At 38.0% G+C, this 27,273-nt stretch overlaps 2 protein-coding genes and 1 pseudogene across 5 annotated transcripts; 2 read left to right on the top strand and 1 right to left on the bottom strand.

Annotated features, from left to right (window-relative positions):
* Nucleotides 1-55: 55 nt before the first annotated feature.
* On the top strand, nucleotides 56-9,784 carry LOC116288456 (uncharacterized). Its single transcript, XM_031695249.2, has 4 exons — nucleotides 56-772; nucleotides 7,143-7,178; nucleotides 7,948-8,355; nucleotides 8,683-9,784. Exons 1-4 carry the CDS (start codon nucleotides 721-723, stop codon nucleotides 9,045-9,047), a joined length of 861 nt encoding a protein of 286 aa, XP_031551109.2. The 5' UTR covers nucleotides 56-720; the 3' UTR covers nucleotides 9,048-9,784.
* Nucleotides 817-7,118, top strand: LOC148906188 (uncharacterized; annotated as a pseudogene). Its single transcript, XR_016121619.1, has 2 exons — nucleotides 817-2,444; nucleotides 5,678-7,118. The product of XR_016121619.1 is annotated as an uncharacterized LOC148906188 (transcript).
* A 5,233-nt stretch (nucleotides 9,785-15,017) lies between the features above and the next one.
* LOC116288360 (tolloid-like protein 1) lies at nucleotides 15,018-26,541 on the bottom strand. Of its 3 annotated transcripts, none has more exons than XM_031695152.2 (5): nucleotides 26,182-26,541; nucleotides 17,944-17,979; nucleotides 16,994-17,359; nucleotides 16,251-16,652; nucleotides 15,018-15,808 (listed from the first exon to the last, which is right to left on the bottom strand). In XM_031695152.2, the coding sequence occupies exons 1-5, from the start codon at nucleotides 26,213-26,215 to the stop codon at nucleotides 15,444-15,446; spliced, it is 1,203 nt and encodes a 400-aa protein (XP_031551012.2). In that variant the 5' UTR covers nucleotides 26,216-26,541; the 3' UTR covers nucleotides 15,018-15,443. The 3 variants fall into 3 exon arrangements, with proteins under 3 accessions (XP_031551012.2, XP_031551004.1, XP_031550995.1); XM_031695144.2 differs by lacking the exon at nucleotides 26,182-26,541 and adding an exon at nucleotides 22,632-22,707; XM_031695135.2 differs by lacking the exon at nucleotides 26,182-26,541 and adding an exon at nucleotides 20,431-21,039.
* Nucleotides 26,542-27,273: the final 732 nt, after the last annotated feature.

Below are 27,273 nucleotides of genomic sequence, written 5' to 3'. Positions count from 1 at the left end.
TTGGAAAGAATCGATACAAGGTTTGAAGAGATGTGGGTTGATGGGTGGGAAGACGTTAATGGATGGATGGATGAATGAATGGTTGGATGGATGGATAAATAAATGAATGGATGAATGAATGGATGGATAGATAGATGGAAGAGAGATGGGTTGACGAGGGAAAAGACGTGAATCGATGGATGGATGAACGAAAGGTTGGATGGATGGATAAATGGATACCGAGATGAATGAATGCAGACAAGAAAGCATAAATATGGATGCGTTAGGGACCGGAGACGTGAAAGAAATTAAGCGAGCAAGCGTACAACCAAGGAAAAGAAGGAAGGAAGGAAGGAAGAAAAAGAGAGGGAGGAATTATGTTATCAAATGATCTCATTGACTTATTTATAGAAATTTTGTCATTCTTACTTGTTTGGCCTGTGTTCGGTATAATTAATATACGCACCTAGAAAACTAGATTAGCAAGAATACAGTTCAAATTACGTAATAATACGTCGATGCGGCGAACTGAAGCGTGTAAGAAGCATAGTTAAAAGCACATGATGAGTACAGACAACACACTCAAATAAACGTCTGACAGGTATTCTAGCCAGCCTTTTATCGAGGAACCATTATACTGTATTATCAGTAAGCAAGACTACAGGTATAAATGTACCTCAAATGTTAGAGAAAAATCATTGTGTCTGTTAAGGCTTACAGAATACACTCAAGCAGTGAATCATGAAGGAAGGATTCAGAAATGATCTTTTGCAGATAGCAGCATGGGTTTCAGGTAAATAAATAAGACTTATACTCGAAATTTTAGTTTCATAAAATAAAAAATAAATAAAATTAAAAAAAAAAAAAAAAGCATAAAGTAATTTAAAATGATATAAAATCGGTGCATATTATGACATGTTCAAAGTTAGACGAAGTTACTTGTAATTAACCCTTCACTGATTCCACCGATGTGCTTTAGATTTTCTAGTTTGTAAACAATTAGTTGGTACTTATTACTAATAAGACTGCTTTAAAACACATAAATATTCTTTAGTACAACTCATGAGGTTGGATCTAAAATGCACCAAAATCACACTTAATATACTTGGATGTATCAAACAACTAGATGGCGTCAAATATTGTAATTTTCCTTCGTTATGTCACAACTCGTAATAAATTATTATACGTCATCGCCAACTATTCCGGTCATGCGCCCGCGTACAAATGCAGCGGTGTCGCTTGAAAGTGTTAAGCGAGTTAAGTCAGATTTTACAAAGAAATGTATAGAGAGTCAAGATAGTTTTCGATTTATAAATTTCTGTGTAAACAATTTTCTACTTGCCGGGGTAGAAGAACAATATATAACATTAAAGCATTTAATTTTTACCAAACATACTTTAATTTGTTTGGAAAAACCTTTTCGTCTCGATAGTTAGATTTTAACAGCCTGCTTGCCATAAGTGCTTTGTTAAATTGCAAGAAAAACACAAAAGGTCAAATATTATAAACAGGATTTCTCAAAATCAGAACTAGTTACCTCATTTGCCGGGGTCGATCCTTAAAATACACACATTCTAGATTACTGATGTCGAATCTGTGGTCGATTGAACGAATTTATACTTTTCGTTTTTTACTTTCAAAAAGCTCCGATTTGAGACGAATATTTGTGAGATCCTTCTTCAAGAATAGGCACTTTGTGAAGCAAAAACCTTGAAAATTATTCGCAAAATACGGCATGTTTGGTACCAAAATAAAGCTTGAATCCTCAGCTATCGTTTGCCATCGTTTGTAATAGGATACCTATTAAAGCACAGGTATACCGTAGCAAAAGGTTTTGTTTCTCTAAGTCCGGGCCTGAGAGAGCTTGGGCTTCCTGTGGTTTTTATTTTATACATGATATCCGCTGACTTGGCGTGCGGCGCATGGCCGGAATAGTTGGCGATGGATTTTTTAATGTGGTTAAATAAAATATTTAAGCAAAGTTAGACTTGAACTAAGTTGCCTGTTATCGCAAGTATCTGTCATCAAAAGGTTATAGCTTCGCGGCCATCTGATAAGCAAATTAATGTCTCACGCAATGAGATGAATGATGAACAGATGGTATCTGGGGACGAAGCTTGCATCGGGTGCTATCCAATTTCGCTAACGCCACGTGCTATCCGATTTCGCTAACGCTATGCGCTATCTCATATCGCTAACGCTAGCTTACGCAGTTTGTACGCTACACCAACGCTATTTGTTTTTACGCTATACTCTCGTTATGTCTCGGGCTACACGAAGTAGTACGGCCGTACTCTCTGCAGAAGACCGGCAGGAGATTATCCGGGAGGTTGTTCAAGCGGTTTTGGAGGCATCCTCTGCAAATGGGTCAGGAAACTCGTCCTCCTCGCCACCTTATTCTTCACAGCCTGCACTGCCAACTTCTTCCACCTCCGCAGTGGTTTCTGCTACGCAGGACGCTACAGGTACGTCTATTTTACCTGTACCTTCATTCGCCAACACTTTTACGCTACCATCGCAGTCATTGGCTCACACGAGCGCTACGCTAGCTTTCTCAGCATCTGTGCCGAGCTCCGTCTCGTCGGTTTGGGCGCCATCATTGCCATCTGTTTCGGCGGTCTTGCATCAGCCTTTTATCGTTGGCCCAGGTTGCTCTCCCGTTCCCGCAAAGCTGGTTACCCAGATCGTCAGTGGCAAGTTCGTCGACATGAGCGATCTCATTTCTCCTAACCTGGTGGAGACGGAAAACGAGCCCCAACTCTTCTTTGATGGTCGCATCGTTTTGACCTCTACGCCCAAGCGCCAGCGGCGAAAGGTAGAGGACATAATGACGTGGGTCGAGGCGTTCAGCATTTACTCGCTCGTGCTGACTTCTTATTTTACCAATCGCTGGAAAGATCTTTTGCTCTACAAGCTGCTTATTCTGCGAACCTATCGCCAGTTTAGCGGCCGGGCTTGGCTGTCTTACGATAAGGCTTTTCGTGAGCACGCAGCAGCAAGCAAACTCACAGACTGGTCGCACATCAATAGCCAGCTCTACAGTTTCCACACCGCGGGATCTGTCCCACGCGCTCTCAGTGCTACAGCTGCTGAAGGAGCAGAACCCAAGGGCTCTTCCAATAGCGACACCATATGCCGTTCTTGGAATCGGGGGCAGTGTTCTTCGCGTTATAGTGGCTGCCGATTCGCACACAAGTGCTCTTCATGTTCTGGCCGCCATCGCTTGGTAGATTGCCCGAGTGGGACCGACGAGTCTTCGGAGTCCAAACGGAAATCCACGTTTGCCGAGTCGTCGGGGGAACTTCACAGGTCTAAGCGCCGCTAATCCAAGCACGCTAGTACTTTATGTTATACTTATGGTTCTTACAAAAAAAAAAATGTTCCGTTTAATTTGTTCTTTAGCTATCTTGTATAGCACTCTATAATTTTCGTTCGTAATCATGTCTAGACAGTTCAAGTGCATTTAGATTGTGTATTGTCAATTGTCTGGAACGTTTCAATGGTCTCGGGACATTTCGTTCCGTCGTTATTTCTTTTCTGCATGCTAGGCTTTATAAGAAACGCAGGCAATGTCATTGGTATTTCATTGCATATGATATATATACATATATATATTTTAAAAAAAATAAAAAATAAAAATAAAAAAAAAAAAAAACCTTTCGTGCTAGGACTTTTGTGTTATCTCTCTATGCTGTCATACCTTTTAGCGCGTTATATTTACAAAACCTTGATACAATCTTTTCGCGTAACCAGGCCCTTAAGAATTTAGCTTTGCTGTCAGTCTGGCCTCTATGATTGGCTGCGGCGTTATTAGGACAATTAAGCCGTCTTCTAGCTGTCTCTGTAGGTCCCTTTGTATGCTATCGCAACAGCATTTCAAGCTTTACGTCGGGACCCTCTTACGCGTTTATTTTGCTAATTTTTCGTTCTTCTCGAGTCCCGTGTTATCGCCAGAGTGGGTCCTCCCCCTCCCATAGCATATACTTTACTTTCGATATATTATGTTTATATGCATGTAACTTTACCCCGTCTAAGTTCCTATCTAGGGTAATTAGCTTTACTCGTCGTTTATCGCCTCACGTATCTCTTTTTAAGTCGTGTGAGCAGTTCGGAACATCTGCCGGTCACTATTATTTTCACGGTCGTATTGTATCTTCTTTCAGCTATGCTTAACCTCCCGTTGGTGTCTGACGTCACGCCCCTTAGTGTTGAGTGGTTTTCCCAAGAGTTGCTATCACACCCAGACCAGATTGAAGTGGCTTATGTTTTAAGTGGGATTCGATATGGTTTCAAAGTTGGATTCCAAAGTCAACTCAGCTCTTTAAGATCGGCCAAGAGTAACAAGGAAACCGCTATCCACAACCCTCAGGTGATTGATTCGTATCTGCAAAACGAGGTCAGGTCGAACGGGGTCGCGGGCCCCTTCTCCGAACCTCCCCTTCCTGACCTGCACGTCAGCAGCTTTGGGGTGATACCTAAGCGTGGCCAGCCTGGAAAATGGAGGCTCATAGTCGACCTTTCATCTCCCAGGGGACTTAGCGTGAACGATGGTATCGACCGCGAGGCTTTTACCCTTCAGTATGTCAGGGTTGATCAAATCATTCGGATGATCTCTAGCCTTGGTACCGGAGCACTGATGGCAAAGTTCGACGTCGAATCGGCCTACCGTAATATTCCGGTTCATCCTTCTGACAGGTACCTTCTCGGTATGAAATGGCGCGGAAAGTATTACGTTGACTTAGCGTTACCTTTTGGTCTTCGATCAGCCCCGTTTATTTTCAATGCGGTAGCCTCGATGATAGAGTGGATTTTGGTGAACAATTACCAAGTTAGCAATCTCGTTCATTATCTTGATGATTTTATCATGGCGGGCCCTCCTAACACTGACGCCTGCGCAGTTAACCTAGCTAAGTCACGTCAAGTATGCCGCACTCTAGGTGTTCCGCTACATCCCGACAAATGCATAGGCCCTGATACTACCCTGGTTGTTTTAGGCATCGAATTGGACTCAGTGAACCAAATTGCTCGTTTGCCAGCAGATAAGTTATGCAACCTTAAACTGTTGATTGCTACCTGGCGGTCGCGACGCTGGTGTAATAGACATCATCTAGAATCGTTGATTGGCCACCTCCACCACGCAGCGAAGGTGGTGTGGCCTGGTAGCACGTTTATACGGCGCATGATTGACCTGCTAGGCTGTTTCCGCAAGCGAGACCATCCTATACGTCGGAATTGCGAGTTCCATCGCGACTTAGACTGGTGGCACCAGTTCCTCTCTACGTGGCACGGGGTTTCTTTTTGGCTGTATCCTGGTATCCCAGTCGTAGGCGATACCCAGGTGGTATCGGACGCCTCAGGAGCAATTGGTTATGGAGCTTTTCTGGACCAAGCGTGGTTCAACGGTGTCTGGTTGGAGAAGCAGGGTTCTCAATCTATTGCATATAAGGAACTCTTTCCGATCGTTCTAGCCTCGCATGTGTGGGGCCATCGGTGGTCCAAAAAGCATGTCATCTTTCGTTCCGACAACGAGGCTGTGGTGTTCATGCTGAACGGCAGGACTTCTAAAGTCCCCGACCTGATGCGGCTGTTGCGCAGTCTGTTGCTAGCGGCAGCGCGCTTTAACTTTTCCTTTTCGTCGCTCCACATACCCGGCGTCCACAATGCAATAGCTGACGCCTTATCCCGTTTTCGTTGGCAGGAGTTCAGGCGTTTGGCTCCTTCAGCACACCGATCCCCAACTCCAATTCCGCATCAGCTTCTTCTCAACTTGACCAGTCCACTCTAAAGAAACAGTGTCAGGAATTCCTCCTAAATGGCCTGGCTCCCACCACACGTCGCACTTACGCGTCTGCTCAGCGTAAATTTATTGATTTTTGCCATCAGCTTGGCAAAGTTCCTGTCTTACCTGCAGATGAGAGAACTTTATGTCTTTTTGTAACGTTTCTGGCACAGTCGCTTCAGCATCGGTCTATTAAAGTCTACCTGTCAGCGGTTCGGGCCCTTCACATCGAGCAGGGTCACGCAGATCCATTGGTAAATTGTCCGCGGCTGCATCAAGTCTTTCGGGGCATTAAACGTTTCCAAGGGTCCCAGTTTTCACAGCGTCTACCGATTACCGACGCTCTCATGCTCACCATTTTCAAGGCCCTGGATATTGACTCGTTTGACCATGCCATGTTTTGGTCGTCATGTACGCTCGCATACTTTGGTTTCCTGCGATCGGCAGAGTTTACGGTCTCCAGCTTGGCCAGTTTCGACCCCCACCATTCACCTGCAGGTCTCGGACTTGTCGTTTGATAATTTGGACCGACCATCGTGCTTACGGATATGGATCAAAGCATCCAAAACCGATCCTTTCCGCGCAGGGTGCTATGTTCACATTGGTTGTGGCGTCTCCCCACTGTGTGCGGTGACTGCAATGTCCGCTTTTCTGCATAAAAGAGGAAATGCTTCAGGTCCACTATTCTTATTAAAGAATGGCCAACCATTGTCTCGAGAGTTGCTGACGTCGTGGCTGAGGGATATTTTCGCTGGTGCGGGAGTGACTGGTAATTTTTCCAGCCATAGCTTCAGGATTGGAGCCGCCACAGTTGCAGCGCGCAATGGTGTTCCGGATCATATGATCCAAACCCTTGGCAGATGGACTAGTAACGCTTATCAAAGTTATATCCGGACACCTACAGAATCCTTAGCCTCGATCTCGCGCTATCTTTCTCAAGCTTAATTTCCTGGAGTGACCTTAGTTTGGGTTGGTGCTTGGATCATTGTGGTGGGAGGCCCTTCTTCCTGTTCCTCCTCTCCAAGCACCTTGGAGAATCATTTGGAGGTGACAGGGTTGCCATAGTAACCGCTGACCTCCGCCGAGTTCCCGAGGCTCCTCCCACCCAAGCACCAACGCCAAGCTCATCTATGTGTGATGAGTTTAAATAATTGTAAACAATTAGTTGGTACTTATTACTAAGACTGCTTTAAAACACATAAATATTCTTTAGTACAACTCATGAGGTTGGATCTAAAATGCACCAAAATCACACTTAATATACTTGGATGTATCAAACAACTAGATGGCGTCAAATATTGTAATTTTCCTTCGTTATGTCACAACTCGTAATAAATTATTATACGTGATTTTTTAATGATTGAATTTAAAATTATTTCAACAGTCTTGTTTCTTCATTTGCAAGTCGTAAAGTCAGAAGGTAAGTTTATTTTATGAAAAGTCTGTTAATAATCCTAATAAATTTTATCATAGGTTTACTTCCCTATACCCTGCTATACTCTTTACCAGTTGCAAAAAAAATTTGTATCCCACTTAACAAACAGTTCAAGTATGACCGACTCCGTCTTAAATAAATTCCAATTCTAATTATATATTTACGGTTAGGGTCGTAAGGGAGAGTGCAGTTTTTCTCAGTACTTACGGTTTCCCTAGCTCAGTCAATAAAGTGTATCTATCTATCTATCTAGTTCTGCTGGTTAGCAGACAGACAGACAACTTTATTTAAGCAAGATAAAAACGTCAGCTATATCATAAATATACTTCCAAAATTCTTGAATAATTAATGAGCATTTAGATCTATCCGCTCCTTCAAATCCATCACGTTCATGGATCTTTATACCTGATAATAGTTCAACACGGATATCTTTATATAAAGATTTTGAAATCTTTATAAAGCACCAAAAGAGTACGAGAGCATGTCACGAATAAGAACCCTAATTAATTATTCATTAATTTTTGAAGTCGTTCAATAAACTCGCAGATCGTGTTTCATCAGGTCTATCGGCTACGCCTCGTGGTTTTAAACCTGATAATAAACTCCTGCTGTTTTATAGGGAATTTGACTTTTTTGCGCTTGTAACAGGAAGTAAAGGCTTATTCAGAGCAAAGATAGAGCTGGGGTAGGGAAACTGTTAACAACTTTTAAACTTGACCAATAATGCATCATTTGGTAATATGATTTGTTGCAGTAACACACCTAACAGCAAGTAAAGGGAACATCACGAGCCGTTTTTATCCTCTGAACTACCCAAAGGACCATTTCCAGGAATGGAAGATAGGGGCTCCCGAAAGCTATCGCATTAGATTGAAATTTAAAGACTTTAATATAGGGAGCTGCACAACCAATGATGACCGATTGCAAGTATGGAACGGCGAGAATTTAATGGATTTATGTGGTCAGCAGCTACCAACCACAATTGAATCCTCACAAAATGAGATGGAGTTGTTTTTGAATTCTAATTCAAACTCTCAAGGAGGCAGATTCTGTTCAAATTATGAAATGTTCACAGAAAACGAGCTCAAAACGACTTTACAGCCTACAAGATTTAAGATTGACTTGAACACTAGGGATGGTGATTCCGAGACAAATGGTTCAGGTAACTATCAAATTACCACCATCATGCGTCATCACTACCATTATCATCGCCATATGACCAGAATCACCGCCATCTTCACCACAATCACTTTTCATCATTATCACCATCATTATATCATTACCACTATCCCGCATCATCAACATCATCGGCACCATCCATATTATTACCCTCACAATCATCCTCACTATCATGATCATATCATCACCACCACAATCATCACCACTTCATTATTATCACCTCAATCTTCATTGAATATCACCACTATCTTTTTCATTTTCATCACGTTATCATTATCAACCATAAACTCTATTTCCATTTCTTTTGTAGGCGGGTCACAAACTACTTACGTTTTTATGATTATTATTGGATGTGTCATATTACTAGCATTTATAATCATTTATTGTGGATGCAAGAAACGAGAGCGACACCAATTACAGAGTCCAACACCAGCTAATGTTCCCAATAATGCAGACCTTGAAAATGAAATTGGGATTTTGGAGTTAGGCTTCACTGACTCTCCACCTAGTTATGAGGAGGTTACGAGACAATCTATCCCAAATGTCAGTACAATTACCCAGCAGCCTTCAGGGAATAGTACTGCCACTGAAAATGAGAGGACAGATTCATCTGGACTACCATCATATAGAGAGGCATTAAGACTATCTCAACAATCATTGGACACAAATTTATAGATTATATGTAAAATACATAACTAATGCACGAAAATGTATTTATAACATAACTGTTATAAATCTCGCATTCTGATTGGTTGGGAGCTTCTTTATAAGAGCACACAGCACGCACGCGCCCTTTGCATTTTGTAAGAGAATACGCGTCGAGCTTCTCCTAACACTTCTCTCGTGTTCTGCCAATCCCCGCGTGCTTTATAACTGCACACAGCACGCGCGCGCGTTTTCTATTCCTGCTATAGTCTTTATGCTTAAAGGTAAAAACCGCTGTTTTATGACTGAAGACTCATCTGCACAGAATAAGTTTCGTTTAAGAGCAAACCATTTGCAAAAGTCAACTGTAATGTAAAGAAGCAAATTAAACAGCATCAATGCTTTGAAATCTCACGGCTAGCTATCTATCTCTGGATAGCATGTACCTTTATTTAGGTTTTTAATATATTGCATATATTTTTACTTGTAAATATTATATAGCACAGCAGGTACTAAATAAACACGATTGTCGTTGTTGTTGTTGTTGGTATCTGTGATTAGCTGACTTATAAACGAGGCCAAGCCCGTACAAATGAGTCTGTGGTCTTCAAGTCGTCATGCGAAACTGGTGTATTAAACGAATTTTTAAACATTACTCTCGCCCTTTTAATAACGAATCGTACTCGAGGTGGTGCGTTTTCTTATTATAATTTGATACTTTATTGTCATTAACATTATTATTAATTCATAATTATTAATGAATTTAATGTTTTAGTGCACCATTGTAAATCATCTAAACATCTGTATTTGGTTGACACACTTATGGGGAGGGTCTACGAAACGTCTTAAAATCAGAAGCTGTTCACGTCACGATGCATTATTTTCCACGTTTGACGTTGAAATATTTAAATAGAAAATAATAAATTGCTCGTCAAACGCGGAAAAAGACATGGAATTTAAACTAGCTTGATGAAACGTAATTTACAACCTTCTATGAATTACAAAAGGTTATTTTAACTGGATTAATATGAATACAATTTTACGTAATAGTACTGTGACTGATACGACCAGCTGCGCGCAAGTTAACCTGCAATCAGATCGACTTTCCTTTAACTCTAGGTAACCATAATTAAAGTCTGTCTGCACGAAGACTACATGTAAGTAGGGTGCATGATTTGCATTGATAAATATTCAAAAGTGCATGACGAGTGACGTTGAAAGCCAATTATAAACGATTACTACTTTCCGCATATCCAAAACAGACAACACACTCAAGCAGTGAATCATGAAGGAAGTATACAGATATAATCTTTTGCTAGCATTATGGGTTACAGGTGGATAATTAAAAGATATACTCAATATTATCGTGATAAGCTGTAAAAACAACATGTAACGTTCATTGATCTTATGAATATTTCTCAGATGTATTTTTTTGGTTTGCACTGATTATTTTAAACCGAAGTTTGAATATTCCCTCTTACACTGATTTAATATCGGGGCTAACATGAGCCAAGATCGCACGTACTGTTCCGTACTTCCGTGTTGCAAACAGAATTAACTAGGTGACATTAAAATTTGTTAACGTCGTGATACAACTTCCTGGTATCATGTGATTTTATTTTTTCCACAGTTTTCCTTCTTCAGTCGCAAGTCGTGAAATCATTAGAAGGTAAAGTTTGGAATTTTAGAATTTCTAAGGCTGTTAAATAATAATTATGACAACTTTTATAAAGCTTTAGAAGCTCTCAAATAGTTTTGTTGAAGTAGCGCTTGTAACAGAAAGACCAGTTAAATTTCACAAAGCGGGTGACCTAGTCTCTAAAGCTCTAAAGCTTATGGACCCCTTACACTGAGTCCCAAGAGGAATTATTATGGAGAACAAAACAATGGTTTTTTGTTTTTGCATAGAGACGGCCCATTTGTTTTGTCCCCCAGAACAATTCCTCTCGGAAATCAATGCAAAGGGTCTATTTAGCACACAGAAAGTAGGGAAATTGTTAACATCTGACTTAGCCAATAACAGTGACATATCTAAGAGCGAGAACAGGAGACATCAAGAGCCGTTTTTATCCTCACTGTTACCCAAAGGACTATTACCACGAGTGGAAAATAGTTGCTCCCATAAGCTACCGGATTGGATTGGAGTTTAAAGATTTTAATATAGGTAACTGCACGATCAACAGTCACCGATTAAATGTGTGGTATGGCAAAGTGGGTCGGCTGTATTTATGTGGTCAGCGGCTACCACCTATGATTGAATCCTTGGGAAGTGAAATGGTATTGTATTTCCCTTATCAACCATGGTACACCAAAGGGTGCAGATTCTGGGCATATTACGAAATATTCAAAGAAAAGCTCAACACAACAAAAAGATTTAGAATATACACGACTTTAGAGACCACACACTATAAAAGTTACTTGAACACTGTTCAACCAACTGAGTCGAATGATTCAGGTAAATATCAATTTATACTGAACCACTATCACCATCATCACCACCCTTACCAACATCCACACCAACATCACCATCACCACCACCATCACTATCAACATCACCAACATCATCACCAACACCATTATCACCATCACCAACATCAGCACCAACATCATCATCATAAGACCACCCTCATCAATACTATGATTATCAATACCAATACCATCATCACTATCAAAACCATACCATCACCATCACCAACATCATCATCACCAACATCAGCACCAAAATCATCATCACCATCATCATCACCAACATCAACACCAACATCAGCACCAACATTATCACCATAAGACCACCCTCATCAATACTATGATTATCAATACCATCATCAACAACACCATTATGATCATAATCTTCCCCCATATCAGCACCATCATCATTATTATCATCACCATTACTATCATCATATTACTATTACCATTATCACCACCATCATCATCCCTTCATTATACCATTATCACCTTCAACTATGCAGAACACATACTTACTTGTATTTTTATTCTTCATTTCTTTTGTAGATGTGTCACATAGTACACAACGCCTTTATCTTCTCATATGTATGATGCCCTTCATTATTTTTATATTCATTGCAAAATATTATTGTGGATGCAAGACACAGCAGCAATACCAATCACAGAGCCAAAGACCAGCTAATGTCCCAATAATACAGGCCCTGGAAATGAAGATGGGGTTTTGGAGTTAAGTTTGGGTGACTCTCCACCTAGTTATGAGGAGGTCACAAGGCTATCTATCCAGGATATTGGTATAATTACCCAGCAGCCTTCAGGGGAGGATACTGCTACTGAAAATGAGAGAACAGATTCATCTGGACTACCATCATATAGAGAGGCATTAAGGTTATCACATTTATAAATCATCATGAAATGCAATGAAATATATAGTTTTTATCAGTACCAATAATAATAATAATAATGATAATATTAATAACAATATTAATAATTCTATGAATAAATGAATGACTGAATGACTGAATGAATGAATAGATGAATAAATGATAATAATAGTAATAATAATAATAACAGTATTAAATAATACTATAAAAAGTATAATGAGTATAGGAATGATGTGATATAGCAGTATAAAGAAAGGCACAATGATGTTGCTAGAAATATCCACTGGCAATTATGTAAGAAACATGAAATAGACTGTACTGAAAAAATGGTGGAATCATCAACCAGAAACAGTTGTAGAAAATGAAGATGTCAAAATCCTCTGGGACTTCAATGTTTACACCGACAGGAAGATAATTGATAATATTATTATAAATAATGAAAATAAATAATATTAGTATAATTTTAGACTTAAATATAGAGATCCTTGAGCAGTGATTGGTTGAGCGACTGGTGATTCTGAGATGATAATTGGTCATTATGTGGTTTTCCAAAGTTTTCCAGATCGAAAGTATTACTAAAACATATTTTTATTCTGGATTTGGACTTTTCTCTGATATTCAAGTCTAAAATTATGCTATAACAATAATTCCCCTCAGGCTCAGTGATTATGGTGAATATTTACCTCCCCGCTCAGTAAATGTTCCTTTGATAGTCACTTTGCTTTCAGCGAATAATTGTTAAATAATAATAAATGATAATGACAATGACAATAACAAAAAGATGAAGAAGAAGAAGAAGGAGGAGGAGGAGGACAATGCCAAGGACTAAGACCAGGAGGAGGACAAGGACAAGGACATGACAAGGATGAGGGTGAGGGTGAGGGTGAGGGTAAGGGTGAGGGTGAGGGTGAGGGTGAGGGTGAGGAGGAGGATAATGAGGAGGAGGATAATGATACTAATGACAATGATGATGATAATAACAAAGACAGAGATAGGAGAGAGAGAGAAACCATTAAACCATATATGTAATAAATTGTATTAATAAATTAAAATAAGTTACCAGCTTTACCATATAGCCACAGTCCTTACATGAGCTGAAAGAAAGTTTTACAAATCATAATTTTCTAATGTTATTCCTAAATCTTTAGAGAGCTTTCAAAGTTTTATTTATGGTAATAAGTTTAGCCCAAAAATATGGGTCAAAATATTTGAGTAAATGCTTCACATATTTTAGAATAGAAAATTGTCATTATTTAATTGCTGCAAAAAAAAAAAAAAAAAAAAAAAAAAAAAAACTCTTGTCATGCAAAAACATTCTCTTTAAACCAGTATCGTAACGAATCAGTATTATAAAAACACTCATTAGCATTAACGGTAAATGATTAATTAAGAAATTCTGAGTATTAGCAACGTTCGAAGTATCGTTCACTTTATCAGCTGCATCATGAGGATTTCCGACAACTTTATACTGACAATCATTGCCAGTTGCAGCCATGCTATCCAGCATTTTATATTTAATCTGATATTCTAGTAGCCTCACTCACCTTGATATCAAGGAAAACCTTTAGCTACGTAACGATATAAAGCAGTGGTCACTTATCTCTTAATAACTGCAAGCAGTATTTTACCATACTAACCTTCATCCATCATGGCGGATAATGAGACGTCTATGCCGCTGGCCGAAGGCTCAGATTTAAAGTTTCGCGCGCTTTTTTGCCGCGCGCGCACATACGGGAATGCTAGCATACAAAAATACCCGGATCTAAATTTAAATCAGCAAAGAAGAACAAGAACAAGAAGAAAGCGAAGAAGAAACGAAGAAGAAACGAAGAAGAATTGAGGAAGAACCGTAGAAGAAGAACAAGAAGAACGAGAAGAAGAAAAACAAGAAGATGAACAAGAAGAAGGCAAGATTGAACTGTAAGTAAAGCACTAAGATAACATAAATCCAGTGATACATAGATTCTTCGTAGTTCAGTTCTGTCAGTAAGCAGGAGTCAAACACTTGCAGATAATTCTGGGAAACAATCGTTTACTGAACTCCTTTTATATTTATTGAGAAATTATTGCACCCAGCGTCTGGGCGCACTGAGGTCGCTTGGCGGTTTCCCTGGGTTCCAGAGGGATTTTTTCCGCGGATTTACTGACTGAGGTCCCGTCCACACTATGCCTGATAAATTTGAATCCGAATTTTTATTTATTCGGTTAGGCCTACCGTCCACACTAGTCCGGGCGAATCCGGAACAATTCTTCACCGAAAACGAATTTTTCGAATACGGTCTCCAAAGTGGAACAATTTGAAAACGCCGGCTAGCCGTATTGTGGACGGAGAACGTTTGGTCATGATCCTAAATGAATACGATGACGTCATGATTTTCATGGGAACATGGCAGGAAGCGCTAAAATTTCACCGCGGGCTCGATTTCAGCTTCGATGCTCATGCTCGGATGTGCAAAGAAGCGTTTTTGCCGCCTCTGATCGGACTAGTGTGGACACGAAACATTTTATCCGTTTTCACGTGTGGACGGAAAACTTTTTTTTCGGTCTCGATGCGAAAGTTGCTATCCAAATTTATCCGGCATAGTGTGGACGGGGCCTGAGAGCGGCGACCCAGGGTACTTGGCTGTAGGATTTAAATTTTCTTGCCATGTGCGTTCATAGAAAAACTTTATATAATGATATTCCTTTATTAATTTTTGACATTCATATAAAATTTAAGTTACATCTGCTGGGACACACATGCTCCTTTTTTCGTTTAATAGTTTTAAAATATTTATCTTGGCCAATATTATTTACATTTTTGCCTTCAGTTTCTAGTCTATTCGCTTACGCTAGACTCAGAATTCAACATTATAGTAATTTAATTTTTACAAATCTTAAAGTTTGTCACTTTTCGAGTGAACTTTTTCAATTCTATATATCGAAGAATTTCTTGGGAGTTGACTGTTACGCTCATTTATAACCCCAGCTCCACCTCCCGAATCTGCATCCTACCTTTCCTTTTATAAAAAATATTTTTTTCCAATTAAAAAAAACAACAACTTAATAAGCTCAGAAGTTATTATTTATAAAAATGTTATAAAACTGCTATGGGTCGATTGTGTGGCCCTTTCTTGCAATTCCGGCAAAAATGTACCGGAATTTCATTCTCGGATTCACATCCATGTTTTTCTGTCTCCTCACTGTAATCAGTCTCAGAACTTTTGGAGTAGTGCCAGTACGCATGCGTATGATGCGGACAAATGTTGGGAGCCTTTTCCAAAAGATTGATATCACACATTTCTTCTTGTTCTCTTGTTACTTGGTTGTTAGTTGTGTTTGAGTTTCGCGTTTTTCTATTAAATGATATTTTTCTACTCGCAATGCACACCATGCATAATGTCATAAAAGCCATAAAAACGAAGCTTGCGCATAACAGACCAACGACTGTATCCAGTGTACCTGAGAAGAAAAACGAGACAATCCATTTCACATATTCGTACAATAAAAAGCTCCGCCATTCTACACACCGTGCTAAAGCTGTGATGAAATCAGCTATAATCTCAGGAAAACGGGAAAAGGTCTTTACGGTGCCTTATCTCCAAATTGGGGATTTGGGAGTCTTTAGGAAGGGCTTAGTCTATAAATACTGGTATAATGATGGTAATTTGGTTATTGTCCAACAAACACACTGAGGAAAAAAACACATACTACGCCTTAATTTTTGGGTTACCTTATCACATCAAATTGGTTCCCCTTTTCATTAGAAACAGTGTGTCTGAGATATAAAGGTAAATCTTTCCAGTCTTTCTCTTATTCGCATAGTCCAATTGAAACCGCACATCCATACTATGTCAAGTTACTTATAGAGGTCATTCATTCAGTACTATAGTGTCTACTATACCTGTCATGACTTGTATCGTAGGTTCTGGACTTTTTCTGGCTTTACATTGAGATCTCTCAAAAGTAGCCCGAAAACCATGATCCGCAAGGTCTAATCCATATTTAAATTGAATCCAAAGAAGATTTGTGCTTGAACAAATATTTTCCGGTTTTGCAATACTGTCACAGAATTTTGCAATCAGTCTACCAGATGAATTACTTCCATCTCTGACTTCGATATAATCACATCCACAAGGTGTCGAGCATTCTGAAAGTGATATCCGATCAAACCTAAGCTTTATTTGACTAGCCTTTTTAACCCGGACAAGCCACGCGCATCGGCGGTCGGCACCGCAGGCCGCGATAGTCTTGGGATTAGAGATCAGACCACGTTCTCCTCTGACATTAATAATTTTTCCATAAGCTGAAAAAAAATGTTTAGACTTTTAGACTTTGATAACTGGAGGTAATCCTTAGCGGCAATTAAAAAAAAACACACACACACATGAGATTGTTATAAGCAGCTTATTTTGTTTACGTCGTAATGCGGTTTTTGTTCCATCAAAGAAATAACTAGAAAAAGTATTTTCAGTTGGAGAAGTTAGTAGCCAGCGAGATAGTAGTTGCGCATGCGCAAGTCAGCGCGCAGAGCGCATGTATTTGTTTGCCCCTTACTTAGCTATAGGCCTCTCACTCGATCCCCGGAGAAAGTGCATGTTCTTCTAGATGTAGTACAGAGTTTTCGAGTATGATTTTTAAACTTACTTTGTCCTGTCTTTTTGGCTTTATAAACGGCGCGAAAACCTTGAAATCTTGCACCAACGTCAGAATAAAATTTAATCCACAAATGTCTTCCGGTTGAATAGATGGGCGACAATTTACCATTTTCGCAATATTTTCCAAGCAAAGGAGACGAGGAATTTCGGCCGTCTCGGATCTCCACATAATCACATTTACAAAATACACAGTATTCTATATCAAAGGTGGTGAAGACCAATTGAACGTGGTATCCTTTTGGTACCATAATGATCCATTCACAGTTCACACGATGAGGATAATCCTCAGGAAAATGAGGACTCGATACAACTCCACTGTAACCGGCCAATATGCCAGCAGTAGGACAACGGCGAGCTGTGTAAAAAGAAATTAGAATGGGCATTAGAAAAATGCATGAGAAATTCAATTTTCACTTCACAAGGCAAATTAGAATTTTAAAAATTCCCGAAGATGTTGAAGCACGTAAAAACAATTGACACTCATAGTAAAGCTCGCTCTGAGAACTCACTTCGGGATTTTGTCACTCAAGCATCGCTTCCAGGACTGGTGCTTAGCCTTTAGAAAGTATTGTCGATCCTAGAACATGTTCCCGAAAGTCAGTCCAGGGGGGAAAGAAAGGGAAAATTTGGTAACAATTGTTATGAGACCGTTTGTTCGTCTCCCAAGCCTTGGTAAGCGAATGCCCAACACGATAAGAATAAAGTAAAAACTACCAAATATAAGGGTTATAAGACGTTTGTCTAGACTCAAAATAATATTGGCAAAAAAACATGTCATGAACATCAAATATAAGAGAATAGGCAGCTGAACACTGAAAAATAGATTTTCGCAACTGAAGATGTAAGAACAGAGATGGACTCTTACGATAACAGATAACTTATCTCGAGTACATTAATCCTCTAGAGAAAGTCTTTCCTTCCTTGACGTCACAGTCTTACCTGAAGTGTCTGTTATAAATAATCCGCCTAGAATAGCTGAGGAAAAAGTGATGAGAAAACAACGTTAGGAAAATTGGTGCCATGAACCGGGCATTTCCATTTCTCGTGTAATTATCAAGGTATCTGAGTGACATAATGTCAAGGGATTAACCTGAAAAGTAGAGGTTTAGTTTCAGACTAATTCAAAATAGTAAAACCTAACAAAAGATTTCTGAAAGGAACTGCGAGATATTGATGACATTTTTAGTCGGATTAACACGGGGGAATACATTAGTTGAAATGGAGCGCAGAATCGAATTAGGAAAAGAATTGTAAAAGGGAGAAAAGGGGGAAAAAACGAAGGGAATAGAAAAAGCTCTCAGTTAAAAACTGAAATCCTTAAGCAAAAGTCAGTTGAACTTAAATACCGATAAGAGGCGAGCTTAAAAGAGTTAAAAAAATAAATAATAAAAAAATAAACAGAGTGAAAGATAAAAACTTAAACAAAAGCGACTTTTAGAAATTATGTGCAAAAGGCCAAAAAAAAAACACAAAAAAACGCTATCCGGTCCAATATAATGATTTATTTCTGTCAGTAAAAAGAAATAAATGAACGAAGAGTTTTATTTTCGAGATTTAGAGACCTTGTACTTTTGATGTTTAAATATTGGCTTTAGTCAGTGACCTCTAACAAACATCAGGTTTGAAAGTAACAGCCCCTTTGTGTCAGTTTACGGTAACGACAAATGAAGAAACATACTGATAATACTACACACTACATCCTATAAAAGCAGCCCAACTTTGCTTACAGTTTCTTTACAGGCACAGTTGCCGCACAGAAAGAAGGGGGGAAAAGAGAAAAAATTCTTGGACAAATTTTTTAGGGATGGTATCGCTGTGTTGAAATGGCATAAATGCGCGCGACGAGTTGGTCTTTGCAAAAATACCAAAAAAGATCGATTTATCTATTTACTAATATTATTAGTTTGGTTTGAGCTTATCTGATGTGTCATTCTTCAAAGTCTGACTGATAACATATGGGGTCTCGAATGTTTTTGATCATTTTGACTGATTATTCAAATAGTTTATAAATGATTTTCCATGAATTTCAAAGAAGATTTTGTTTTCCTCAATCAAAGCCGACGGTAAAAATCTCTTTCGTACTTTACTTTACTTTATTATATATATATATATATATATATATATATGTTCATATATATGCATATGTGTAAGCTTTGTGATGCCTTTTTCCTCGTTAAACAAAATGGGAAATGAAAAGAAATGCGAGAAAAACATATTCACAGTCCGGGAAAAAGCGATATTTTAGGCATTTCAAATAGTCGTAAAAGATTCATTTCAATAATTAAGACAGAGTGCTTTCAAAACAATCATAAAGAGGCGATAATCAATCAAATATGACTTTTACAATGCAGCACTTTCAGAATATTTAAAAATTATAATAACGAATTGAAATAAATTGTCCCGAATATATGTATGAAAATAAAATATAAATGCCAATATATATGTCAAATGCGTTCTATAAATCTCTGGCTTAATCTATATTGGTGAAGATTTGAAGATTGATTTGCGGGGTTCGAATACATTATGCGACACTAGTGGGAGTAGATATGGAAAGCTAAGCGTTCGTCGGCTGTGAATTGCGTTGACACGGATTGCCAAGGAAATGAATTCAATTTGAAGTTTAATCTCCTTTTTTTACTCCCTCCTTTTCTTTCTTTCTTTTTGCTATCGACTACTTGTCTCTATGCGTTCGTTATAAATTATATATATCAACTCATTTAATTCATTCGACGGAAGCATGTGTTCTGTTCGTATTTCAAAACAGTGACGATATCAGACCCAGAAAGCGAAAGAGAACCCCAAATCATCTAATTTGAAGAATGAGCGAAAGAACCTGGGCTAGATATAGTCAAAGCGTACTCTATAGCCTATGAAAGCGAACTGTATATGGATTTTGTTTTCAAACACAATTCGGAATCATGTAGAGTCCGGCCGTTTCCACAGTCGGCTGACGTTCGTTGCATAACAGTAATCGCAGACGCATCTCGCAAACATTTTCGTGGCGCTTTATTTGATCCAATAGCCAAATGAATTATCACTGTTTTACTAGATAATGTCCGTAAACTGCAATTTAATCGAGGTTTATCGTTTCTCCAAAGGCCTGGGGCCACGATTGCAACTCTTTCACGAGTTCCCAGTCTTCGCGCTTCTCCTGTCTTGTCGGAACACGAGTTCATATGAACCGCTACATTTCGTTTCGCCTCAACAATGCTATAGAAACACAAGGGGAAAAAAACATATTGACAGTGGGTCTTAGACACCGTTGGCAAATCAAGGATACTTGGGTCAGTTCCAACAGGATTACGGCAAAAAAAAAAAAAGTCAAGTTGGAATAACGTATCGCAAAGTTTGAGACAACAGGAAAGCAGTTCGTCTCTTAAGATCTAGCACATGAATAGAGCACATGTATATTAATCGTGTACGTACCTATGAATGCAAGAACACTCCGTGCTTTTTCTGTGTCAGCCATGGTGGCATCTGATTGAGGACACATTACACTGGGTCTTATTCTTAAGCATTACTTGGCGTGACTATCACTGCTGATCAGGCACAGGATTTACGAATTATGTTGATGTGCTGTGCGAAGCTGTCAAGGTTTTATATAGTGGTTAAGCCACTTTCATGACAATCCTTATAAATCCCTCTTGAAGACACAATGATTCACGTCTGGCTAACTTTTGGCCTTTTGCTTAACAAAGCTCAAACCAACAGCCCGCGACCTTTCATTTCGCTTCGCATTGAAACCTAGAACTTTCATTTGTCCCACAACAGCGAAGAAAAGTTTTTTTTCGTATGGTTTCGAAGTTTATTTACACCGGCTATCAATAAAAAAACCCAACCTTGCTGTCAAAATTAAGATGAATGACCATAACTATAGAACTGAGAGTAGGTATTCTTCCGGTTCACTATTATTCAATGTAACGGCTCCAAACCTCTTGAAGACGTCAGGATTCAACTCTGATCAGGTGATGTCCTGACACAAAGCTAGTAATAGACCGCTACTGCTGCTTTTAGAGAATAATAATCATTAATCTTTTTCAAGATTAATTAGGAATAGAAGAAAGTAAGACAATTGGAAAGCTTTTTTTTCTTAAGAATAGAAAAATATAAATGTTTTGATTAGGGATTGTATTTTACTGTTAGTATCAGTAGTAAACAAACGACACCTTTTTGTTTTCCTCGCTTAATTGAAATCTTTGCTTTCTTTATCAATTAAAAATGTGACTTCAGAACAACAAAGCTATCGATACGTCTCATGATAGGGCAGATGTTTTATTCACCAACTAAAACCTACAATCGAGATTTACAGCTATATTATCTACTGATTGGAATTAAAGTAGTAAAGTCAACGCTGTTGGTTTTACCATTCACATCACAGCAACCTTAGCCATGGTTTTTCCTGTAGGCTTAGCTCGGCACAATGCGCAAAAATCAAAATGAAAAGAAAATAAAGACAGAAAATAACAAGATCAAGATTTTATTATGCTGCTAAAAGCTAAGAGAAGCACATTTATAATTAATCTTAGTCTTCCTCCAATAAGACAGTGAATTTTGTATCATCGAGCACTGAGCTTTTCAACTGTCAGAATTCCACGGTCATTATTTGTCAAAAACGATTTTTCATTTTAATGGCTCTCACTTGACTTTGAATGATATTATTTCTTATATTTTTTGTTTTGCTAAAAAAGTGCATTGCATCTTATTCTTAAAAATCAAAGTATTATAATGATTTTTCAATTTAAATGTGGAGCTGTCTCTGTCGCTTGATCACAATTCAACCTCGGGCTATAGAACTGAAACTCAAGCACTTGATAGGTCATTGTAAGCCTACTTTTTGCGCTTGCGACGTGGACACAGATCAATAAGTTAGATGGAAAATAATTCAGAGGACTATGAAAAAAAAGTAATAGGAATATTTGGGCAACGTAGCTATGATAAAGATCATCAATAAAGAGGGAAAATCGACGCACGGATAATTAATAGAAATGAAAAAGAGGGGAATATGAAAAAGGCAAACTAGAGGGAAAAATTAACTTATATGATAAAAAGACTGAAATAGCAATGAATGAATATAACCTAATCAATCAATCAATAATTTAAGGACTAAGTTTATAAATGAAATGCAGTGAATAGATGAATAAATAAAGGAATAAATGAATGAATGAATGAATTTTTTTCTGTAACTGGTCCTAGCAAACCACTTGTGAATGAATCGACACGTGCATTTTCGACAAATCATCAATATATTTTTTAAGTTCAAGCTTTACACCAAGAAAGGTGATCACAGACCATGTCAGCCAATGAGGCGCCATCTCAAAACGGTAACTCAATAAACATGATAAACGAGTAGCGAAGATCAACTAATTAATCATTAACAATAAATATAAATGCCAATATTGCATATACCATGACAAGTAAGCTTCAATGTATTGATATACAACGCTGGCTATCGAACAATAGCAAGATGACATTGAGATTTATTGACCCTTCAACACCATTTTGGTCATAAATTTCTGCTGCCTAAATGAGTCGTTTTTTAACGCTTTCTAAATTCTTGATTGAACGAGACGGCTAATTTAGTCACAATACTCCCAAAAAAACCGCAATGAAAATAAAAGTATGGTTACCAAGATTGATGAGCAATTTGATGCTTTTTGAAGTCTTTGACAACGGCCGTGTCATCTGCTGTGATTGATAATGCCCCTAGGAGGTTTAAAATATTGATACAATATTATGTATATTAATTAAACACAAAATCGTTAGTACTAAATTATATTCTACAGAGGGGGCGGCAGAAGTAAATTAAAGAGTGGATGGCAATGAAATTGCAAAGGCGGTCGATCGAGGGGAGGAGTCGGGGCGGGAATTGGAAAAAAAGGAAGTTAATGCAACATTTGAGAGTTTTAGATTGACTTTTTTTTCTCCCCGCAAACAGCAAACGTGACCACGTTTTCATAGTTTTCCTGTATTTTACTTTATTATTTACAAACCTTTTTTTTCTTTTGTTTTTCTACTACTTGGACTTTTTTGCGATTCTTTTTCAGTCATTTAAAAGAATTTTTTACTGGTCAACTGACGTTTCACGTTTGCCGTGAACGTAAATCTAAAACTCTCTAATATGCAAAGCAAACATTAGCGCCTGACCGCGAGACTGGAGGTCACGTGTTCGAATCGTGCCTGGAGCTCGAAATGTCCCCGAGAAAATTAGCTTGAAGACAAATAATTTATATATTTAAACATTATACCAAGTACAAAAAAAAAACACCTTACTTGAATAAAAAAAATTATAAAACCTTGATCATATGGTTAATAATCCTCTTCGTCCTACCCCAGCAGTTTTTAGACTAAAAAGCTTAAAAGACTAGAAAATGTGATACGTATGCATGTTTTTCCGTTAAATAAGTCCAAGAAGCACGGGTACTCGGGATATTATTTTACAATTTCCATCGAGACAAAGAGATCTTCGTGTAATCGTGCCGTCTGGTCAGTTTGCTAATTGACTTGCGTTCATTAAGTATGGAAGGCTTCTTGGCTTATCACTACATGTTGTCGAAGACCAAACCACACAATAGCGCTATTATATGACAGACCTTTGTCGAAAATATAAAGTATGTTATGGCATATTAATAATACATAGTTAGTTATTGTTTATTTATTTATTTACCTTTTTTTTTTCTTTTTTGCTCCTTCAAAGACAAACAAGCCAAAAAGAACAAAAAGAAACAATGAAACAAAGCAAAACAAAAAATTATGAGCAAACAACTAACAAAAGTCTAAAACTATCCTAAAAACACAACAAAACCAATTAACTCAAAACCACTAAATAAAAAATTTAAATGAAAAAAACAGTTCCATTTTCATTGATTTTTATATCGCGAAGTAAAGATAACAAAATAGCCTGCCTTTTGAATCTAAAGGGTTTTGATTATAAATGCATGTTTATATCACTGGTAATGGCTGGGTGGCTGTATATTGCCATGTCACTAATCTTTTAAATAATGTCTTTTGTTTCTTTAATCCTAAAGCTAAAAGGTTCGTCAATACGGCAGCTGAGGCTCCACTAACTGATCAGTCCTAGCAGAACATGTTTAACAATCCTTAGCTACTTATACAGCCCAAGTCCGATTAGTCAACTCTCTCCAATACGTTCATTTTCGATCCTTTTTAAGTTGGATTTCCGCCAAGGTAAGCTTATTAAAAGAGCCAGGGCAAGTTCCATGGAAGGATTAGAGTTAAATCGCGCAGTAATAGGTTAGGCTTAGGGAATTAGTGTTTTTATCTTGCCCTATCACACATTACCATGCTTGATAAGATGGGCAGAGGACGAACCAGTTGATGCCTGCTGTCTGCCATTTGCACGTACCGAGACGCGGACTGACTCACTGGATCTAGTGTATCAGTGACATTTCCGTAATGAGGGAACCAAGAAAAAACTTAATATTAACATATGTATTTCAAGCTGGCAAAAACTTTGACCATCTAGGTGTTTATACATAACAAGTTATAGGATTAAGCCTACATTCCCCCTCCCTCCCCCAGATATCCTTGATAGCTTTGTTGGTATATATTTAATTACTGATGAACTAAAGAGATATACTATATATATAGTTTAGTTTTCTATATATACTATATATATTGAAGATAAATCTATTGACCTTTGATAGATGATGGTAACTAATATTGGCGTGACTGCGTTCCGAGTAGCACAAGGATCTATTAAGAAATACATTAGTCTTGATATCAATGATAAAGACGATCGTAACGATAATCTTCCTCTTTTGTTAAGATTACTTCTACACAGGAAAAGAAAAATGCGCTAGATTCTTTTTTTCCATTCTTCATTCTTTTTTATGTATCTCATTAGATCTTGAATTACTAAAATCTCGAGCGAAACATCAGTAATTTGAACAGTGCAATCCAAGGAGTACCTTATACAATCAAGCTTAGTGGAAGACCGGCCGGTAGCCAGACTTGTGATGACACCAAACTCTCTCACAGTTCATAAACACTGTCAGTTGACTGCTAATGGAATCATAACGCAATCATAACGACGGTAATGAGACAATAGACCGTGTACAATAAATATCAAATCAGGAAAAGTGTTCTTAAGGAGTAGGCGGGGAAATAGTCATTGAAACAGCTTACTTGGTCTCTTTCCTCACGCAGTCTGAAGCTTAGTGAGTGCGTGTAATTATTTGTAGAGTGTTTTCCGTGCTTGAGGTAAAATAAATCTAAGCTACGAGATTTCTTAAAGGGAGGGATATTTGCCAGCTGAAACCAACCAGGTAGATTTAAAGGATTCAGACTTTTTTTATTAAATATGGGTGGGGCAAGTTTTCGAGTTGTTTATTTTTGTTAACTGCTCCATTTTCAACACAGGATTGTCTATATATAGCTTGTGTACAGTATAATTTAAGTAGTTTCACGCCCTTGCTGTTCAGTTCTATCAAGATCACCTGTATTATCATTTACGACTGAGACTGACGAGAAGAATATGGACAGTTATGACCTCGAACGGATATTGCTCAAAACATGCAGAGGCAGGGCTTTTCGGCTGAACTCTTCACAATCTATGTTTACTTTTTTATAAACTTTAAACTTCAAAGTCCGACACTCATAAATGAGATATATTTACAACAACTAACGCTTTTTGAGAAATTACGAGTCAGCGCGGAAAAAGGAGTGAAAAAATGGAAACAAGCTTCAATATTATTAACGTCATAACCTTAGAAATCTTTCACCTACGAAATCAAAAAATGATATATCAAAGAACATCAAAGCCATTACTACCTACCCACTAATACTTCGTGACAGTACGTGTTTGTGGTTACATTGGACTCACTAATGCAGATGCATGTCAAACAAGATAATAGCTTTACATATATATCTTAAATATATATATATGGCTAAATCTGTGAATCAATTTTCCGTTAAACGGTGCTCAATACATCCATAGAAGTAGAGCAGAGTATTTGTTTGAGAAGAAAAAGTCAAGACAGCATTTTTCCCAGCATTTTTTTTTCAGGCTTGTCGGGAAAAATGTTGTTCTGACTTTTTCTTCTTAAAATAAAAAAAAAAGTATATATATATATATATATATATAATATATATACCATGCAGCATGAGCCTGATTGCCAGCCCGAATAAAACAGAACTGTAATACTGAGTGTGACTTACCTAAGAAGGTTATTTTACCCATAAGGCCCTTCATAGCTGACCACGAGGAAATACTGTTCCAAGTTGACGGACAATCAGCTTACGATTTATGCTTTCTGTCCAAAGTACACAAACAAACAAAGCAACAAGGCAACGAGGCTGAACTCGGGAAGCAAGAGTTTCAGTTCAGGATTCGTCTTCCTCTTGCTTTGTAACGTATTTTGATTCGTCTTCCTCTATCTTGTATCGTTGTATTTCGATTTACTCAAGTTCGAATTGTTCTCCATTTTTTCAGCATGTTCAAGAACTATCATTTGACTGAGTACTGACAACGAATTCAAATCGTGATGAACCAGATTGGAAGTCCTTGCGCTTCTGCCTTTATTTACGTTCGGTCGACCTTTTTATTTTCATATCAACCTTTCTACTAATCTTCCTAGAATTTGATGGACAGTCCATCTTGTTCCGTATTAAATCTTAACAGGCCAAAAACCTAAGCTTTTGAACTAGACTTCCTAATCTCATTCCCACTTCACCATATCAGAAAGTAGAAAAAGATTATAACCTAAACAGCATCTCGCATGGAATGTGCAGAGTATAATATGTCAAAGATAAACTCTCGTTTGATTATCGACGCTGCCCGGATCGCCAAACACCTTCTTTGCTATTAATAGATTTCTTTTTATGACTTATTTCACTCAAAGTGCTCACAAAAAACAACAACAACAAAACCGATAAATCCATATTATTTTTTGTGTGAAATGTATCAGAAAAAGAGAATAAAGAAAGCTAAGCCATATGTCTGTCGAAAACTGACTCCAAATTCCACTGCGTTTCATCTCTAAATCCTTATAAATAATGCCAAAAGCCTGGCTACCTTTTCTGTATCGAGTAATCCGACTTTAAATTAAGAAGCCCAAAGTTAGAGTTTTTTGTCAGATTCCAATAAGATTAGTTCAGTAAGACGACAAATCCCTAAAACCTGCACAAGAATCGATAGCCAAACAGGTTTTGATTGGTTCATGATTTGCAAAGCAATTTTGCTAACTCGTGTCCATTCTATAGAAACTGACTTGTTCGCAACGTCTTTTCACTCTTGTAATATTTCTAAAG

The sequence above is a fragment of the Actinia tenebrosa genome, unplaced genomic scaffold, assembly GCF_029948245.1.
Source record: "Actinia tenebrosa isolate PJP-AT-01 unplaced genomic scaffold, QUT_ActTen_1.0 PGA_scaffold6__47_contigs__length_16458017, whole genome shotgun sequence".
Classification (NCBI taxonomy): Eukaryota; Metazoa; Cnidaria; class Anthozoa; order Actiniaria; family Actiniidae; genus Actinia; species Actinia tenebrosa.
This window is presented reverse-complemented; position numbering and strand designations above follow the sequence as displayed.

Coding starts and splice junctions, on each gene's coding strand:
- LOC116288360 (XM_031695135.2), bottom strand. CDS start 20,497: ATGTGTCCTCAATCAGATGCCACCATGGCTGACACAGAAAAAGCACGG. Junction 17,360..17,943: donor ATTTATAACAGACACTTCAG/GTAAGACTGTGA, acceptor CTTTTTACACAG/CTCGCCGTTGTCCTACTGCT. Junction 16,653..16,993: donor AGCCAAAAAGACAGGACAAA/GTAAGTTTAAAA, acceptor ATTTTTTTTCAG/CTTATGGAAAAATTATTAAT.
- LOC116288456 (XM_031695249.2), top strand. CDS start 721: ATGAAGGAAGGATTCAGAAATGATCTTTTGCAGATAGCAGCATGGGTT. Junction 7,179..7,947: donor GCAAGTCGTAAAGTCAGAAG/GTAAGTTTATTT, acceptor GATTTGTTGCAG/TAACACACCTAACAGCAAGT. Junction 8,356..8,682: donor TTCCGAGACAAATGGTTCAG/GTAACTATCAAA, acceptor TTTCTTTTGTAG/GCGGGTCACAAACTACTTAC.